Genomic DNA, 20978 nt, shown 5'->3' with positions numbered 1-20978 from the left:
AATAAATGATGGATCTTTGTCCCAAACATTATGGAGGGCACTGTACATTAGCTTATCTAAGAATCTTCAAAAAGTCTCATTAATGGCATTGCAGTAAACCTGAAGGTTTGTCCATGCAGTCCATTCCTCTGCATCTATGCAATCGCAATCTTTTCCCAACACATCCCCTTTGGTCAAAGTGCCTTGATGCTGAGTGAATATATTAGCCGAGGTATAGATTTTGATCACATTTCAGTCATGACAAAATCATGTCTGATACAATATTCATTGTGCCCTATAAAAGTTCTAAGACAATATTTTGGGAATTATGACACAAGAATCTCTTTGGTATAAGGCACATATTTCATTAAATGTTTTCATCCAACATCTTCCCCCGACCTTCCCCCCAAACACATTCACCCAATATGGAAATATTAGAAACAGCATGAAGAATTCATGTACAGCTTTGTGTCCAAACCATGCTCTTCATATGTCCTCTATTATATCTTTGAATGACACAATAATCAAATCTCACATCAGATAACAGAGAATTAGTAAAATATAGTGTATACAGTACATTCTGAAAGTATTTAGACCCCTTCACTTTTTCCACATTTTGTTACGTTACAGCCTTAACAAAAATGAATTTAATTCATTTTAAAATATCATCAATCTACACACAATAGCCCAGAATGAAGATGCGAAAAAACAGATGTTAAGAAATTTTTGACAAAAATTAAAAAGAAATAACTGAAATATCACATTTACTTAAGTGTTCAGACCCTTTGCTATGACACTCAAAATTGAGTTTAGGTTCATCCTGTTTCCATTGATTATCCTTGAGATGTTTCTACAACTTGATTGGAGTCCACCAGTGGTAAATTAAATTGATCGGACATGATTTGGAAAGGCACACACCTGTTTATGTAAGGTCCCACGTGCATGTCAGAGCAAAAGCCAAGCCATGAAGACGAAGGAATTGTCCGTAGACCTCCGAGACAGGATTGTGTCGAGACGCACATCTGGGGAAGGGTATAAAACAATTTCTGCAGCATTGCAGGTCCCAAAGAGGCCAGTGGCCTCCGTCATTCTTAAATGGAAGAACTTTGGAACCACCAGGACTCTTCATAGAGCTGGCACCCCGGCCAAACTGAGCAATCTGGGGAGAAGGGCCTTGGTCACTCTGACAACTATACCTGCAGCACTCCACCAACCAGGCCTTTATGGTAGAGTGGTCAGACAGAAGCCACACCTCAGTAAAAGACAAATGACAGCCTGCTTGGAGTTTGCCAAAAGGCAAGACAAACAAGATTCGCTGGTCCGATGAAACCTGGTCTTTGGTCTGAATGCCAAGCATCACGTCTGGAGGAAACCAGGCACCGCTCATCACCTGGCCAATACCATACCTACGGTGAAGCATGGTGGTGGCAGCATCATGCTGTGGGGATGTTTTGTCAACGGCTGGGAGACTAGTCAGGATTGAGGGAAAGAAGAACGGAGCAAAGTACAGAGAGATCCTTGATGAAAACCTGCTCCAGAGCGTTCTGGACCTCAGACTGGGGCGGTGGTTCACCTTCCAACAGGACAATGACCATAAGCACACAGCCAAGACGACGCAGGAGCGGCTTCGTGACAAGTCTGTGAATGTCCTTGAGTGGCACAGCCAGAGCCCGGACTTGAACCCGATCAAACATCTCTGGAGGAACCTGAAAATAGCTGTGCATCGACGCTCCCCCTCCAACCTGACAGAGCTTGAGAGGATCTGCAGAGAGGAATGGGAGAAATTACCCAAATACAGGTGTGCCAAGCTTGTAGCTTCATACCCAAGAAGACTTGAGGCTGTAATCGCTGCCAAAGGTGCCTCAACAAAGTACTGAGCAAAGGCTCTGAAAGGGTCTAAATGTGATATTTCAATTATTTATTTTTAATTACTTTGCAAAAATTTCTAAACACCTGTTTTTGCTTCTTCATTCTGCAGTATTGTGTGTAGATGGACGGTAAAAAATGAATTTCATCCATTTTAAAATAAGGCTGTAACGTAACAAAATGTGGAAAAGTGAAGGGGTCTGAATAATTTCTGAATGGGTTTTGAGTTTGATCCCATTGAACAAAATGGAAATAAATGGCAACAAAGCTCTGATGTGCTGAGGGTCTGGTGAGTGATAGCTTCATGAATTCAAATGGAAAAGAACCAAAAAACTTTTATTACAATGGCTCCTGAATAAGTCAGGAGTATGGAGTTTATTTGGAAACATTTTGTTTTAAGTGAACAAATGAAACAGATATTTTCATATAAAGCAGACTGAATTTTCTATTTGAAAAATTTGCAATATGTATTATTTTTAAAGGTGAACCCAGCAGCATAAATATAAAGTGAATTGAGACATTGGGTGGCATAGTTCATATATTTACAATCTAAATGTTTTGTTATAGAGCAAATCATTTCATTGTTTTTTGTTACCAAGAAAATTGAAGTCCTGCTCCTTTGACAGCTACAAAAGAAAAATATATAGTAGCAGGACCTATAAAGGCACATGTGCTATATCCATCATATTTTTTTTTAATATAGCTTTATTGGTTTAGGTAATACAACCTGAGTCTATGAGATTTGTTCTCATAGTTTAACACTTTCTAGCTCTGGTAACATTGTAGTGAATCTACATTGAACCTTTTCCAAGATGAGTTATAGTGCTCAAAAGCAAACGGTACTGTAAAAAATAGCCTCAGAATTTGGTACATACGAACTACACTTTTGTACGTCAGCACTCTGAGAATAAAGGCCAATGTTACAATTGATTTTTAATGTTTTTTTAAAATTTGGATTCCCAAATTTATTTCTCACTAAACGTATCCAAATCGAAGTCATTAAGAAAATGTTCTTTGGTGGTGTTCCCTCAGATTCTAAAAGGATGATCAAATCAGTTTTGTCCACTCAATCCAATCAAAGGCCTTTTTTGTTGCATTTCCCACAAATAATCGGATGCTCAATCTTCTATCTCAGCACAATATCATCCCATAGCAGAATTAACTGCAAACCACAGGGTGATCTTGAATTTCAAACCCATTTTAACCTTCTAAGACGCACAGACTTCACTGCGCCACCAAACCACTAGATGTAATAAAGGTTGGCTATATATAAAGAAAATACAAAGATATGTTCAAAAATATATTTGTGCTTGTACATTCAGCTTTTTTCAGTATCTTGGGCAACTACAGATTCTAATGTTCCAAATTACTTAAAAATAATAATGTAATACTGGAATAGAAAATGCACCATTTGTAAACGCAAGTACATTTTATGCCCGGATGCAGGATCAATGTGGATTAAACGGGACAAATCTCTAATCCAGATTTACGGCACCGGTCACGGCAAGTCAGCACAAAGGCAGCGATAATGAATGCCTAATTGTAGCAGGTTATTTCCTTGTCTTCAGTCATCTCAACAGGCAACATCCGAAATGGATTCAAACTCATTTTGTTTGTCATAAAAAGAGAAAATTTTGTAAAAGACGAAAGTTAAAATTCCCAGTCACCGTCTAGGTCTTGTAAGGTAGTGATTGGGCTGTCTCTTTTTAGCACTGAAGTCCCCAGTGTGGCCTGGGAGCCAGAAAGCGGCACGGCTGGTTGAAGCAGATTTATCAGGGACGACTTGGTCTGCTTTTTTACCTGCAAAAGTGAGAAAGAAATTAGAACCATGACTCATAAACAATTTGCATAAATTAGGGCATCCAAAATGATTGAAGCATTTATAATGCAAGATTATTATGATAAATATATTTTACTTAAATCTTAATACTGTAATAACCTAATGTTAATAGATGCAAACAAGTCATTGTATTTTAAATGTTTTTCTGTCACTATTTACCATGGCTGCAGAATGCAAAAAAAACACATTCATATCCATCTTGATGGGTTTTATTTACTACATGATTTATTCATAAGCAACAAGTAAAATTTAGAATTCAACAATTACTTTGGCATTCTAAAGATAACTGCTGAAAACATCTTCAAATGCTCCAGTTCTGAGAAGCAAACTGTTTATTCTTAATTTTTTTATTACAAAAATATAAAATAAAATAAGCACCTGTTTAAAGAAGGGATGGGACAGCAACATCCTCGCTGATGGTCTAAAATGGAAAAAGATACAGCTTGTCATAGTAATCACAAAAAATAATAATTGCAAGATAAACGTTTTCTGAAGGTCTAACTCAATGTTAAATAACATTTTACTCTGAACAATTTTCCGTAAAAGTATTGAATACAAATGAATAATATCCCTAGATGCTTCTGGATATTTACCAACATTTTCATTTATATTTCAGATTTCCAACATTTGCAGTTTTTTTTAAATTTTCATTCCCTATTGGAGTTCACAGCCCATTCTCTTCCAGGTATGGCAACCCTGCAGACATTTTCCTCTGGTCTCTGGTGAGGTTTCCGCCTCTCCCTTTCATTTGCTCTGCAGCTGCTGCCTGACCTGCTGAATGATTACATTATTTCCTGTTTTTATTTCAGGTTTCTGCATCTGCAGTATTTTTTCTTTTTTTAATTGAATAATACAATTCATGTTGATCTAAAATGAATACGAAATTCATATCTTCACCATGCAACAAACCATCTACCCCATCCCTTAGTCATCTAAATTCTAACGAGTACACTTATTTGTATTTTTCTTATAACTTAATTCCTGAACTTCATTACTAAAATCTCAGTATCATTGTAGTACATTTACCTTGCATCCTGTGAGATCAATAAATCTTTCCTGAAGTTTGGTGGCCAGAATTCCTTACTGTAGCTCAGGGTAAATTACAATGCAAGAGCTGCTTGTATTCTCTTTCGAGAGGCCAAAATTCCTTCAGCGTTTGCAATTTTCTATAACCACCCATGGTGATATAATTTATTTGGATTTCATTTGCTTCTAGTTTTCATAATTTAACAAGTAACCTAATTTGTCCTCGAGGTAGAAAGAGAATGACTTGTCTACACTAAAATTCAGTTGCTAATATCCACTAATACTTCTATCTACACTACGAAAAATGACACCTGTTTTTGTGTCAGCAGGAGATTTGGCATCTTTTGCTCTCCCATCATTTTCATCCATAAAATAAATCATTAAAGCCCTGGTATCACCCCTTGCAAAATTTATGTTTTGTTGGGGTACCTATTATCCTGATATTTTGTTACTGGATGCACAGCCAATTTCCCACCCAGATCAATGTCTTAGAAACATAGAAAATAGGTGCAGGAGAAGGCCATTCGGCCCTTCGAGCCTGCACCGCCATTCAATATGATCATGGCTGATCATCCAACTCAGTATCCCGTACCTGCCTTCTCTCCATACCCCATGATCCTTTTAGCCACAAGGGCCACATCCAACTCCCTCTTAAATATAGCCAATGAACTGGCCTCAACTACCTTCTGTGGCAGAGAATTCCACAGATTCACCACTCTCTGTGTGAACATTTTTTTTCTCATCTCAGTCCTAAAAGACTTCCCCCTTATCCTTAAACTGTGACCCCTTGTTCTGGACTTCCCCAACATCTGGAACAATCTTCCTGCATCTAGCCTGTCCAACCCCTTAAGAATTTTGTAAGTTTCTATAAGATCCCCCCTCAATCTTCTAAATTCTAGGGAGTACAAGCCGAGTCTATCCAGTCTTTCTTCATATGAAAGTCCTGCCATCCCAGGAATCAGTCTGGTGAACCTTCTCTGTACTCCCTCTATGGCAAGAATGTCTTCCCTCAGATTAGGAGACCAAAATGTATGCAATACTCCAGGTGTGGTCTCACCAAGACCCTGTACAACTGCAGTAGAACCTCCCTGCTCTTATACTCAAATCCTTTTGCTATGAATGCCAACATACCATTCGCTTTCTTCACTGCCTGCTGCACCTGCATGCCTATTTTCAATGACTGGTGTACCATGACACCCAGGTCTCGTTGCATCTCCCCTTTTCCTAATCGGCCACCATTCAGATAATAGTCTACTTTCCTGTTCTTGCCACCAAAGTGGATAACCTCACATTTATCCACATTATACTGCATCTGCCATGCATTTGCCCACTCACCCAACCTATCAAAGGCAGCCTCCTAGCATCGTCCTCACAGCTAACACTGCCCCCCAGCTTCGCGTCATCCGCAAACTGGAGATGTTGCATTCAATTCCTTCGTCTAAATCATTAATATATATTGTAAATAGCTGGGGTCTCAGCACTGAGCCTTGCGGTACCCCACAGGTCACTGCCATTCTGAAAAGGATCCGTTTACTCCTAGTCTTTGCTTCCTGTATGCCAGCCAGTTCTCTATCCACATCAATACTGAGCCCCCAATACCGTGTGCTTTAAGTTTGCATACTAATCTCTTATGTGGGACCTTGTCGAAAGCCTTCTGAAAGTCCAGATATAACACATCCACTGGTTCTCCCTTATCCACTCTACTAGTTACATCCTCGAAAAATTCTATAAGATTCGTCAGACATGGTGGCCGACTAGGAAAAGGGGAGATGCAGCGAGACTTGGGATGGCAGGACTTTCATATGAAGAAAGACTTTAAAACCGAGATGAGAAGAACTTTTTTCACACAGAGAGTGGTGAATCTCTGGAACTCCCTGCCACAGAGGGTAGTCGAGGCCAGTTCATTAGCTATATTTAAGAGGGAGTTAGATGTGGCCCTTGTGGCTAAGGGGATCAGAGGGTATGGAGAGAAGGCAGGTACGGGATACTGAGTTGGATGATCAGCCATGATCATATTGAATGGCGGTGCAGGCTCGAAGGGCCGAATTTCTGCACCTGCACCTAATTTCTATGTTTCTATGACATGATTTACCTTTTGTAAATCCATGCTGACTTTGTCCAATGATTTCACCACTTTCCAAATGTGCTGCTATCCCATCTTTAATAACTGACTCTAGCATTTTCCCCACTACCGATGTTAGACTAACTGGTCTGTAATTCCCCGTTTTCTCTCTCCCTCCCTTTTCAAAAAGTGGGGTTACATTAGCTACCTTGCAATCCTCAGTAACTACTCCAGAATCTAAAGAGTTTTGAAAAATTATCACTAATGCTTCCACTATTTCTGGGGCTACTTCCTTTAGCACTCTGGGATGCAGCCTATCTGGCCCTGGGGATTTATCGGCCTTTAATCCATTCAATTTACCTAACACGACTAACCTGGATTTCACTCAGTTCCTCCATCTCATTTGACCCCCGGTCCCCCGCTATTTCCGACAGATTATTTATGTCTTCCTTAGTGAAGACAGAACCAAAGCAGTTATTCAATTGGTCTGCCATGTCCTTGTTCCCCATTATCAATTCACCTGTTTCAGACTGTGAGGGACCTACATTTGTTTTAACTAATCTTTTTCTCTTCACATATCTATAAAAACTTTTGCAGTCAGTTTTTATGTTCCCTGCCAGTTTTCTTTCATAATCTATTTTCCCTTTCCCAATTAAGCCCTTTGTCCTCCTCTGCTGGACTCCCAGTCCTCTGGTAGGCTGCTTTTTCATGAACTTCAGTTTCAGTTTCATGAACTTCACTTGTGGTTATCCAAGTCTTGCAATACCTTTATCAAATGCTTCTGGAAAACTAGATAATATCCTTGTAGATGCCTAGTTCATTAGTTAAATATTTTTTTTAAACTTTAAAAAATGGGGGAGGGGGTGTAATGCTTGACCTACCCTTTGCATACTTATGTTGTCTCTCCAATCAGTTGAAAATATTCCAACTACTCTGTCACTCCACACTTAAAGATTCTAGTAATTGTCTGTCATTCCCATAATGACTTTTCTGTCTTGGGCCTCCTCCATTGCGAGTGAGGCCGTCAAAACAGGAGGAGCAATACCTCATATTGCGCTTGGGTATTATGCCTAGCAAAATACCCACCTCATCTGTATCAACCTATTACCTGCCAGGCTTCCCGACCTAAAATGTCACCCATTCATGTTCTCTCCAGAGCTGCTGCCTGAACCGCTGAATTACACCAGCAGATTTTCTTTTTGTAAACCAGCAGCTGCTGTTCCTTGTTTTTACACTATTTAATTAATTTTACTATAAATACTGCCATAGAGTAATTCTTTAACATCTGCCCTATCCTTATTTCATTTAGATTGTTCTGTCCACTGTTAACTCGCCTACATTGTTCTTAACCACATCTTTTTCCTAGGCTCTTCTAAAGGATTTGTATTGGTTTTGTTGAGCTTGAGGCTCAGTTAGAAACTGGCAGGTATGATGTTGTGGGAATTATTGAGACATGGCTGCAAGAGGGCCAGGGCTGGGAACTGAATATTCAAGGGTATACCTCTTATCGGAAAGACAGACAGGTGGGCAGAGGGGGTGGGGTTGCAGAGGGGGTGGAGTATGCAAAGGGATGGAGGGGGAAGAAAGGGGTAGACGGGGAGGGGGGTGTGAGGGGGAATGGAGAAGCGAGTGATGGAGAGGTCCCTCACGGTCCCAGGGCAACGCTCCCGCCCCTCCAGTCGCCGTAGCAACGTTTACAAACCTCGGCCTCAACTCACGCGGTTGCCCGGATCCCGGCATCCGCTCCCGCCGCTGACCCTCTCCCTCCCTTCTCCTCTTCCCTTCCCTCCTTCCTTACTCTCTTTTCCCTTCTTTCTCTCCGTTCCTCCATCCCTTCTTTCTCTACTTCCCTCCTTCCTCTCTACTCTCTCTCCTTCCCTCCCACACATAACGCACAGTCAACACCACACACACATGGGATGGGGTAGAATGGGGCTGAAGCCCAAAATTTCATGCCTGGACTGGTTTTTCGCCAATTGGTTTGCCAGGATCTAGTTAATTAAATTACTTTTTTTTAAATTTCACAGTCACTAAAACAAGTGTTTTTGTAACTATGTACTTTTCAGAGGTGATCTACACATTTAGTTTATTACTTGTAGGCTTACATGTATGCACTTTTATATTAAAATGTAGCTTAGGTCTGTTTGGTCCATTAACTCGCAGGCACTTTTTACGTGCACATTTTGATTACTTTCCATTCTACCATAGAGATATAAAGTCTATAATAGACTTTATTTGTATTTCTATGATTCTACAGACCTTGGCTGGGAACCTGGGGCTCACCAAAATTGTTCCCAAGTGGGCCCCGCACCTCCTAAGGCCGTCCCTGGGGTAGAGGGCTGACATGGATAGAGAAGTGGTTGGCAGACAGGAAACAAAGAGTAAGGATTAACGGGTCCCTTTCAGAATGGAAGGCAGTGACTAGTGGGGTACCGCAAGGCTCGGTGCTGGGACCGCAGCTATTTACAATATACAATGACTTGGATGAAGGGATTCAAAGTAACATTAGCAAATTTGCAGATGACACAAAGCTGGGTGGCAGTGTGATCTGTGAGGAGGATGCTATGAGAGTGCAGGGTGACTTGGACAGGTTGGGGGAGTGGGCAGATGCATGGCAGATGAAGTTTAATGCAGATAAATGTGAGGTTATCCACTTTGGTAGCAAAAACAGGAAGGCAGATTACTATCTAAATGGCGGCAAGTTGGGAAAAGGGGAAGTACAACAGGATCTGGGGGTCCTTGTACATCAGTCTATGAAAGTAAGCATGCAGTGAAGAAAGTGAATGGCATGTTGGCCTTTATAACAAGAGGAATTGAATATAGGAGCAAAGAGGTCCTGCTGCAGTTGTACAGAGCCCTAGTGAGACCACACCTGGAGTATTGTGTACAGTTTTGGTCCCCTAATTTGAGGAAGGACATTCTTGCTTTTGAGGGAGTGCAGCGTAGGTTTACAAGGTTAATTCCCGAGATGGCGGGACTGTCATATGCTGAGAGAATGGAGCAGCTGGGCTTGTACACTCTGGAGTTTAGAAGGATGAGAGGTTATCTCATTGAAACATATAAGATTGTTTAGGGTTTGGACACGCTAGAGGCAGGAAACATGTTCCCAATGTTGGGGGAGTTCTGGTTCTGGCCCAGAACCAGGGGCCACAGTTTAAGAATATGGAGTAAGCCATTTAGAACTGAGACGAGGAAACACTTTTTCTCACAGAGTGGATAGTCTGTGAAATTCTCTGCCTCAGAGGGCGGTGGAGGCGGGTTCCCTGGATGCTTTCAAAAGAGAGCTGGGCTCTTAAAAATAGCGGAGTCAGGGGATATGGGGAGAAGGCAGGAACGGGGTACTGATTGGGGATGATCAGCCATGATCACATTGAATGGCGGTTCTGGCTCGAAGGGCCGAATGGCCGACTCCTGCACCTATTGTCTATTGTTAACATTTGCAAGTTTCCTTTAACTGACTTTTAGATAGCGAGTTCTTGCCCTTCATTGAGCATGAAACAACATACAATGCGCATTCAAAAAGTATTCAGACCCCTTCACTTTTTCCACATTTTGTTATGTTACAGCCTTATTTTAAAATGGATTAAATTCATTTTTTTAATCATCAATCTACACACAATACCGCATAATAAAAAAGCAAAAAACAGGTGTTTAGAAATTTTTGCAAAGTAATTAGAAATAAATAACTGAAATATCACATTTACATAAGTATCCAGACCCTTTACTCAGTACCTTGTTGAGGCAGCAATTACAGCCTCAAGTCTTCTTGGGTATGACGCTACAAGCTTGGCATACCTGTATTTGGGTAATTTCTCCCATTCTTCTCTGTCAGGTTGGAGGGGGAGCATCGATACACAGCTAATTTCAGCTCCCTCCAGAGATGTTCGATCGGGTTCAAGTCCGGTCTCTGGCTGGGCCAGTCAAGGACATTCACAGACTTGTCACGAGGCCACTCCTGCGTTGTCTTGGCTTATGTACTTAGGGTCGTTGTCCTGTTGGAAAGTGAACCTCTGCCCCAGTCTGAGGTCCAGAACGCTCTGGAGCAGGTTTTCATCAAGGATCTCTCTGTACTTTGCTCCGTTCATCTTTCCCTCGATCCTGACTAGTCTCCCAGCTCCTGCCGCTGAAAAACATCCCCACAGCATGATGCTGCCATCAAGTCAAGTCAACTTTATTTCTCACATACACATACAAGATGTACAGTGAAATGAAAGTGGCAATGCCTGCGGGATTGTGCAAAACAGAATAGAACCAGTATTTACATTTTTTTTTTTTTTTAAGTAACAAAAGTAATTACTCCCTGGTGAGATCAGAGTTTACAGTCCTGATGGCCTACGGGAAGAAACTCCGTCTCATCCTCTGTTTTCGTAGCGTGACAGCGGAGGTGCTTGCCTGACCGTAGCAGCTGGAAGTCCGTTGCTGGGGTGGTAGGGGTCCTTCATGAATCACCATGCTTCACCGTGATGAGCGGTGCCTGGTTTCCTCCAGAAGTGACGCTTGGCATTCAGACCAAAGAGTTCAATCTTGGTTTCATTAGACCAGAGAATCTTGTTTATCATGGTCTGAGAGTCCTTCAGATGCCTTTTGTCAAACTCCAAGTGGGCTGTCAAGTGCCTTTTACTGAGGAGTGGCTTCCGTTTGGCCACTCTACCATAAAGCCCTGATTGGTGGAGTGCTGCATATATAGTTGTCCTTCTGGAAGGTTCTCCCATCTCCACAGAGGAACTCTGGAGTTCTGTTAGAGTGACCATCGGATTCTTGGTCACCTCCCTGACCAAGGCCCTTCTCCCATGATTGCTCAGTTTGGCCGGGCGGCCAGCTCTATGAAGAGTCCTGGTGGTTCCAAAGTTTTTCTATTTAAGAATGATGGAAGCCACTGTGCTCTTCGGGACCTGCAATGCTGCAGAAATTATTTTATACCCTTCCCCAGATATGTGTCTCGACACAATCCTGTCTCGGAGGTCTACGGACAATTCCTTTGTTTTCTTGGCTTCGTTTTTGCTCTGACATGCACTGTCAACTGTGGGACCTCATATAGACAGGTGTGTGCCTTTCCAAATCATGTCCAATCAATTTAATTTACCACTGGTGGACTCCAATCAAGTTGTAGAAACATCTCAAGGATAATCAATGGAAACAGGATGTCATAGCAAAGGGTCTGAATGCTTACGTAAATGTGATATTTCGGTTATTTATTTTTAATTACTTTGCAAAAATATCTCAACACCTGTTTTCGCTTTTTCATTCTGGTGTATTGTGTGTAGATTGATGATTTCAAAAAAAAGAATTTAATTCATTTTAAAATAAGGCTGTAACGTAACAAAATGTGGAAAACGTGTAGGGGTCTGAATACTTTCTGAATGCACTGTATGCCAAAGAAAAAATACAACTCTCTTTCACTTATCACAAATATGTGCAGTTTACACTGGAAAATCTCACCTTGATGAACCCATCATTACTTAGATTTAGAATCTTATTTTGTATGAAGCCTTTCTAAGTCACAATCTAGAACTTAATCATATTATAGTTATTATGCAAGATTAATGCTGGGAATTAACTGAATCTTTTTACTGATCTTTCAATGTTGGAGTTCTTTATGTTGGAATTATTGCAGCAGACTGTAGTGAACACACAAGACAATAACTAAGTTTCTCACCTGGAGTCATCTAATTATACCCATTCACATGAAACAAAATCACCATTAATTTTACGCTGCCTCTCCGAGAAGCTTATCTGATCTCAGCATTAGTGCAGTCTAACACTTCGCAGGTGTTGTCTAAGTCTATACACACTAATCTGTCCAATTCTTAATTTTTCCAATAAGGTGTTCTCTGCTGCTGACTGTTATCACCTCTAATCATAGAAATAATAACATTAAACACTGTTTTATCAGATTCCCTTCCTGGCACCATATACTGTAAGACATGGATAAATCCTACAACTCAAATTCTGAAGTTTTTTAGCTCACCAGATGCTGTTTGCCAAGCTTGCTTTTTCATCAGTGTGATCCACGCTCCCTTTAAACTTACATGGTTCACTGGAAAATTTGTTATACTATCATTTTTATAACTTTTTTTTTTAAAAAGTCAGTAAGAAATGTGTTGGGAGTTCCAAGAGTGTGGAAACTTTGTCAATTCCAAAGCAAAATTCTAAATGTGCCAGATTAACAAAGTTTTACCATGGTGCAGTATATTCAGACTCATATACACCTTGATAATAGCCATTACATTGCACCCTTTTAAACTTCCATCTGCATTTCATTCTTAATCTTCTAGTTGTATGTTTTCCTACTATAATTTCTGATTGCTCTCTGTTTTAGCAGACCTACCGATTACCAGGCTCCCTCTGCAGACAGAGCTCCACAAAGCTGTGGAAAGCCGCAGAGAAAGTTTTATTTGTTGAACTTGGGGATCGTTCACTTGTGTTTGTCCTGATCATGCTGTAAGTGGCTACACTCTCCCCAATTCCAGAATCCATCCCGGAGCGAGAATTCTTTATCACTTGTTCTTTTTGTGGGAAACTGAAGTCTAGCAGACATAATGACCCCTTCAACTTCTGGAGTAGCATCTATAGAGAGAAAAAAAGGAAAACTAGATGAACAACCATCTATTGCATTAGGTTGCTATCTATTTTAACTCCTACCCATACTCACTTTTCTCTGGGCCTCCTCAACTATAACATGCAAACTGGAAGAACAGTATCTCTTATTCCACTTGGCCAGCCTACAACCCAACTGTATGATCTTTGAATTCTCCAATTTCAGATACCACACTGATCCTGCGCTTCTCATCCACCCACTTTTGTCTTTCCTCAACACCCCTTCCCCCCCTTACACATAGACTTTTTTCCCCATTACCCTGACCTCCCTGCACCTTTTGCCTCCTCCTTGTGCTTACCTCCCATGCTTATTCCAAATGCCCCATTTTCAATTTGTCGCTGCTCTTTCTTTCCCCTCCACCGTTGCCTGCCGAGTTCCTTCAGCACTTTGTTTTTTACTCAACTAACAACTAACTTTCTTTGTCATATATCAGTGAAATTAACCAGTTTCTTAACATGAAATGCTCAATTTTAAAGACAAGGAAAATCACCTGCGTAGGCTGCGTATTCTGGAAAGGAACCTGGCCTCTGGCTAACTCGCACGCTGTAATCCCAAGGCTATAGATGTCAGACTTCGCATCATATCCATGCAAGTCCTAATGGTGGAAGAAAAGGTTCAATGTTTGGAATCCATTGGTATGGTACTCCAGCTAACTGCACACCAAGATATGTGGAAAGGAGACGCGCTGCATCTCAATCAAAAGAAAGAAATAGCAGATTATTTCAATGTTTTGGGCTATAACTAATTCACATTCTGCTTACAAGTCAGAGGAAAAGGCAACATTTGATTTTTTTTGGTACCAGTTCTCTGCTCTTATTCCATAATTTAAAGCATGGTTACATTGTCACTCTAGCAGCCCAGAGACAAAGTTCTTTGAATTAAATTCTTGCCCTTATCCTCTTCATCATGGCCTTCAAACAAGATCCTTATCTGAATGTTCTGTACTGTATAGTCCTGTGGTTACCTTAGAGAAAGGTGATCTGGATAAGTCAAGTCAAGTTTATTCGTCACATACACATACGAGATGTGCACTGAAATGAAAAGTGGCAATGCTCGCGGACTTTGTGCAAAAAGACAAACAAACAAACAACCAAACAAACTATAAACACAATCATAAACACACACATATTCTTTTACATATTAAATATTGGAAGGAAAAATGTTCAGTAAAGTTAGTCCCTGGTGAGATAGGAGTTTACAGTCCGAATGGCCTCTGGGAAGAAACTCCTTCTCAACCTCTCCGTTCTCACAGCATGGCAACGGAGGCATTTGCCTCCATTGCCATAACTACTCATTGTCAAATTTTGCATTAAAGCAAAGGATTTCATACAATCATGGAATGGTTATACCACAGAAGATCATTCAGCCACTGAGGTAGACCCAAAATGCTGGAGTAACTCAGCGGGACAGGCTGAGTTCTCTCTGGAGAGAAAGAATGGGTGACATTTCGGGTTGAGACCCTTCATCAAACTGATGTCGTGAGTGGGCGGTACGGAGATAAAATGTAGTCAGCGACAGTAAGACTGGTGGGAGAACTGGGAAGGGGGAGGGAATGGAGAGAGAGGGAAAGCAAGGGCTACTTGAAGTTAGAGAAGTCAATGTTCATACCGCTGGGGATTCAGCCACTGAGTTTGTACCAACTCTATAAAATAGCAATATACCCACCACTGTGGTTAATTTGACTGGTCTGTGTTAATTCTGGCCAAATTGTAGAGGCCAGGACACTAAAATTGAGTAAAGGCTTCTGGGCTGCTAGGGCATTTGGTCAATTTAAACGTGTCTCCTGCAGAAATGGGACAAGCAGCAGAATTGTGCCAGTTTGTCGAGTGCCTAAATAAGTGCTGCAGGAAGAGAATGGAACATCTGCAGATCCTGACGATTAGGTGCAAATTGCATGGAATGGATTGGATGAATGCAAACCAGACATTTACACATTGTAAATAATGTTGCAAAGCTTTACTTTGCTAGATGTTGATTGGATTAAGTATTGAGCCTTGTCTGGGTTTCTTGAATATCAAGGCACATGTTGCGATGTTTGCTTCCTTTCAGAAGCTCCGTTTGAATACATTGTATTAGTCACTGTATTATTGGGTTAGGGAAATGTCTATCATGTACTGTGTTAATCGATATCTGTTATTGGACTGTAAAGAGACCACCCCCATGTGGTTCGGCCCTTCAAGGTTCGGGGACCTATAAAAGGCCTCTCCCACGTCCTATGTCAATCTTCAGCGAGAACGCGTGGGACTGCGTGACCTTCTGGAGTGTCTCTGCATGAACAAGGCTAAGAGGACTTGGCCAGGCAGATACGAGGATCGAACCCGCGGTGGTTAGGTATAGTAGTGGCAACTGTAATTGTGTTTTTCCAAAATAAAGATTAGTTGAGCAAGTGCTTGACTCAGTTATTTGTCACAAACTAGACTGGGGGGAGGTTTAGAATGAGCTATTTAGTCTGTGGATGCTAGGTTTATCCCATATCACTATTTTCTCCCATCAGCAACATGGAGTGCATCCCATCTGGATCAGCTGATTACAGTGCCGCGAGCCTCTTCTAATAGCTCCGCTTTATCAGTTTTTCAGCCCATGCAGAATCACAACAACACCTTGCTTTGCTGAGACATCAGCCACATGTTCTTTGGGGCAAGGCACTCAGTAACTTAGCCACTTCTCTGATCCTATCAATAAATTTCCTTGGGCCCCTCTTCTCCTGTACATTTCCTGTTCACATATCTGTGGAATATTTTTGGATTTATTTTAAATTCATTGCAAGTCTTTTCTCCCTCTGTGTTTCTTATTGTCTTTCATCCTTCCCTTTCTGTAATCTGTGTAGGAAAGAACTGCAGATGCTGGTGTAAATCGAAGGTGGACACAAAATGCTCGAGTAACTCAGCGGGACAGGCAGCATCTCTGGATGGGTGACATTTCAGGTCAAGATTCTTCTTCCGACTGAAGAAGGGTCTCGACCCCAAAATGTCACCCATTCCTTCTCTCCAGAGATGCTGCCTGTCCCGCTGAGTTACTCCAGCATTTTGTGTCTACCTTTCTGTAATCTGTCTGGTTCTCACCCGTGTACAGCCCTGTGTGCTATTTAACTGCTCTGATTTGATAGGATAAATGGAAAGAAAGAAAACATTTCCTATAGTGAGGACATCGGAACAAGGGATATGATGTCTGCCAAAGGGTGGTGGAAATCTCCAACTTTAGCTTTAAAAGCTGTTTAGGCTGTGGGCTCATCATATAGAACAAAGACAAGTACAGCACCATAACAAGCCCTTTGTCCCACAATGTCTGTGCTGAACATGATGCAAAACATCTCTCATCTGCCTGCACATAATCCATATCCCTTCATTCCCTAATTATCCATTTGCCTATCCAAAAGTCTTAAATGGAACCATCATATATGTGCCTCAACCATCACCCCGAGCAACACGTTCCAGGCATTCACCTCTGTGTTAAAAAAAAACCAAAATAAAATAAAACATAAAAACTTGCCCTCATCTCTCCTTTCAAACTTTGCTCCTCACCTTAATGCTATGGCCTCAAGTATTTGATTTTTCCAACCTGGGAGAAAATGGTTCTGAATGTCAACCTATCAATTGCTCTCATAATTTTATATACTATTAAGTCTCCCCACAACCTCCAGCATTCCAGAGGAAACCATCCAAGTCTGCCTAACCTCTCCCTCTAGCTAATACCCCCTAGTTCAGGCAACATTCTGGTAAACCTCCTCTACTCCCTTTCTAAAGCCGCCACATCCTTCCTATAATGGGGCAACCAGCAATATTCCAAATGCAGTCTCATCATATGTCTTCTTTACTACTCTACTTGTATGGCCACTTTCAGGAAGTTGTGGTCTTGGACCCCATGATCCCTCTGTACAAAGAGACATGCCATTAATTGCACATTTTCCCCTTACATTCAACCTCACAATGTGCAAAACACTTGCTCAGATTAAACTCCTTCTGCCATTTCTACACCCATTTCTGTAGCTGAACTATATCCCGCTGTATGCGTCGATAGCCTTCCTCGCAGTCAACAACCCCAACAATCTTAGTGTTGTTGCAAACTTACTAACCAATCCACCTATGTTCACGTCATTTATATATATCACAAACGGCAGAGGTCCCAGCACACATATCTGCAGAACTCCACTATAATCGAGAAAGATGTTTAATAGGTAATTACACAATAATCAAGCATGATCATTGAATAATATACTCTTGTTTATACATCTAAAATATGTTTTAGTGGAACAACTTAGCTTTTGTGTCATTATTAAATTACTAACTATATAATCCAGTACACAACCGACTGGAAGCAAGTTGGTACGTAAAAATAATTTGTTTTAAAGTGTTGAAAGAGAAATATTACTTATTCTGCAGTCATCACACTTTCAGGTTGGTACACAAAGAAGCAAGTTCATAGTGCTGCTTAAGTTTACCTGTTGTAGAACTTCAGGGCTCAGCCAAGGCAGAATAGAAGCACTGCACACTGGAAAATCATATACAACTCTTAGTCTTTGCCCATCACTGATCATGCTGCAAAGACCATGCAGACCAGAGAGATAAATATGTCCTTCCTCAGTAATCAGTATATTGCTTGGTTTAACACTCCTGTTGAACGAAAAGAAAAAAATATTTAGAACTGTTCAAGTTCAGCTTAATACCATTGGGAAAGTGTTCTGAATAAACATCCCCAAGACTAAATCTAGCCTCAAGTCCCGGGATGAATGACTCTTTGCTCGTGTATTTGTGCAGGTTGAATCTAGGCAGTCTCATGTAAATTTGAGTGGTCAAGTTGACACTTAAACCAATCCTCCAAGTCTACACCAGTAGAAATTCAATAATTTTAATGAAAGAAGCCAAATAAAACGTCACCAATTCATTTCATGCTGAGTTAACAAGTAGAAAAGACAGATTTTTTTTCCTAAAAGCAGCATTTGATTCACATAATTTAATTTCTCACACCTTATTTATAAGCAAAGTTGTATCTTATGTTCATTAAGAGCTAACAAATCCCTTGAAATACAAAGCACATGTACTCAAGCATGTTACTATTTAAGCCAATAAAAGCACATAGTACAATCAAAGCCTCAAAATGAAAATATATTTTAAGGTTTAGTGCTGTATTAGAGCATCATAATAGTGAAGATGACCATTCAATCTTTTATAATGCAAAAGATAACCGCAATAGTACCAGAAAAGCGGAGCGATGCAGTATTTTATACATATATCTGAAAACGATACAAAAACAGGAAGGCAAGCCAGGAATTATGCACATGCATGTTAACTCATGGCACCCATTTAATCTGGATCATGGAAAATCAGCAATGTTTACACCATTGTAGTGAGGGGTTGACATTAATAGAATAAATTAACTCATTACACTAACAAGCCAAATGCCCCGCATTGCATTACACCTCTCTACTTCTAATCCATCTCAACCTTACATTCTTCCAAAACTTCTATATGCCTCCAGATGTTATATAAATACAAGTCGTTGTTGGACAAAATCTAATCAATGAAACTTGCACTAGACCGGGCACAGTTCAAATATACAGTGCCCTCCATAATGTTTGGGACAAAAACCCATCATTTATTTATTTGTCTCTGTACTCCACAATTTGAGATTTGTAATAGAATTTAAAAAAAAAATCACATGTGGTTAATGTGCACATTGTCAGATTTTAATAAAGGCCGTTTTGGTTTCATCATGTAGAAATTACGGCAGTGTTTATACATAGTCCCCCCATTTCAGGGCACCATAATGTTTTGGACACAGCAATGTCATGTAAATGAAAGTAGTCATGTTTAGTATTTTGTTGCATATCCTTTGCATGCAATGACTGCTTGAAGTCTGCGATTCATGGACATTACCAGTTGCTGGGTGTCTTCTCTGGTGATGCTCTGCCAGGCCTGTATTGCAGCCATCTTTAGCTTATGCTTGTATTGGGGGCTAGTCCCCTTCAGTTTTCTCTTCAGCATATAAAAAGCATGCTCAGTTGGGTTCAGATCGGGTGATTGACTTGGCCACTGAAGAATTGGCCATTTTTTAGTTTTGAAAAACTCCTTTGTTGCTTTAGCAGCATGTTTGGGATCATTGTCTTGCTATAGAATGAACTGCCGGCCAATTAGTTTTGAGGCATTTAGGACGTGTCTATACACTTCAGAATTCATTATGCTACTACCATCAGCAATTGCATCATCAATGATGGTAAGTGAGCCAGTACCTTCAGCAGCCATACATGCTCAGGCCATAACACCCCCACCACCATGTTTCACAGATGAGGTGGTATGCTTTGGATTTTGGGCAGTTCCTTCTCTCCTCTATACTTTGCTCTTGCCATTACTTTGATATAAGTTAATCTTCGTCTCATCTATCCACAATAATTTTTTCTATTACAGGTGCACAACCTTTTATCCGGAGTTCCGGAAACCGAAAAACTCTGAAAACCGGACATTTTTTCCAGGATGTCGTCTGCACACCAAAGCTCGCGTTTGGCGCCAAACCTGACCCGAAACGACCCACGGTCAACCCAGGTCTGTACCACTGTAGCGGCTGCCTCCTCCCTGGAGACCGGGGAGACACTTAAACATCTGTAAATCATTGCTTAAATGTTAGTCAGTTAGTTTGGAGGGCTTTTATGTGAAAAAGGGGGTGGGGTGGGGGAGGTGAAGGGGGAAACTTTAATTCTTAGTCCCCTACCTGGTCGGAGAGGCGGGGAGCGGTCAATGCCTTACCGGGTCGCCGTGCAGTAAGCTCCGGAGCGCTGTGGCTGCCAACTCCCAGCTGGGGCTGCGGGCGTCCGGCCGCGGGCGGCGCCGGTTGTAGCTCTGACCCCGGCAACTCTACCCCTGGCTGCGCGGCGCTCCAAATCCAGCGCGGCCCGCGGCCGAACGCCCGCAGCCCCAGCACCGCTGTGGCCGCCGACATGTTGTGTGTCAGCGGCCACAGCGCTCCGGAGCTTACCGCACGGCGACCCGGTAAGGCATTGCCCGCTCCCCGCTGGTATCCCAGCGCTGCGACGCCACCGACTCCCAACATCGCGGAGCTGGGGCTGCGGGCGGCGCTGGATTTGGAGCGCCGCGCAGCCAGGGGTAGAGTTGCTGGGGTCGGAGCTACAACCGGCGCCGCCCGCGGCCGGACGGAGCCCCCAGCTCCGCGATGTTGGGAGTCGGCGGCCACAGCGCTCCGGAGCTTACTGCACGGCGACCCGGTAAGGCATTGCCCGCTCCCCGCCTCTCCGACCAGGTAGGGGACTAAGAATTAAAGTTTCCCCCTTCACCCCCCACCCACCAACCACATAAAATCCCTCCAAACTAACGGACTAACATTTATGCAATGATTTACAATGATTTCCCCGGTCTCCGGGGAGGAGGCAGCCGCTCCAGACTTTTCAAGCCGCCCGCGCTACCTACGCAAAAATCTTCCATTCGGAAATCCGAAAAATTCCGAAATCCGACAAGTGTCTGGTCCCAAGGCTTTCGGATAAAAGGTTGTGCACCTGTACTGTGGTTGCTCTTTTAAGTACTTCTTGGCAAACTGTAACCTGGCCATCCTATTTTTGTGACTCACCAGTGGTTTGCTTGCAGTGTAGCCTCTGTACTACT

The 20978-nt window shown here is 41.8% G+C and overlaps 1 protein-coding gene across 7 annotated transcripts in view; it reads right to left on the bottom strand.

The window, feature by feature from the left end:
• Positions 1 to 2184: 2184 nt before the first annotated feature.
• The window catches only part of stradb (STE20 related adaptor beta), a 38533-nt gene continuing 19739 nt past the window's right edge, over positions 2185 to 20978 (bottom strand). For all 7 annotated transcript variants that reach the window (XM_033024385.1, XM_033024382.1, XM_033024387.1 and 4 more), the window contains 5 exons: positions 17810 to 17981; positions 13862 to 13966; positions 13102 to 13340; positions 4064 to 4106; positions 2185 to 3645 (listed from right to left, as the gene is read on the bottom strand). In XM_033024385.1, the coding sequence (XP_032880276.1) occupies positions 3496 to 3645; positions 4064 to 4106; positions 13102 to 13340; positions 13862 to 13966; positions 17810 to 17981 (709 nt within the window). In that variant the 3' untranslated portion in view covers positions 2185 to 3495. The remainder of the gene's footprint in view (positions 3646 to 4063; positions 4107 to 13101; positions 13341 to 13861; positions 13967 to 17809; positions 17982 to 20978) is intronic.

This window comes from Amblyraja radiata, chromosome 7 (genome assembly GCF_010909765.2).
Source record: "Amblyraja radiata isolate CabotCenter1 chromosome 7, sAmbRad1.1.pri, whole genome shotgun sequence".
Classification (NCBI taxonomy): Eukaryota; Metazoa; Chordata; class Chondrichthyes; order Rajiformes; family Rajidae; genus Amblyraja; species Amblyraja radiata.
This window is presented reverse-complemented; position numbering and strand designations above follow the sequence as displayed.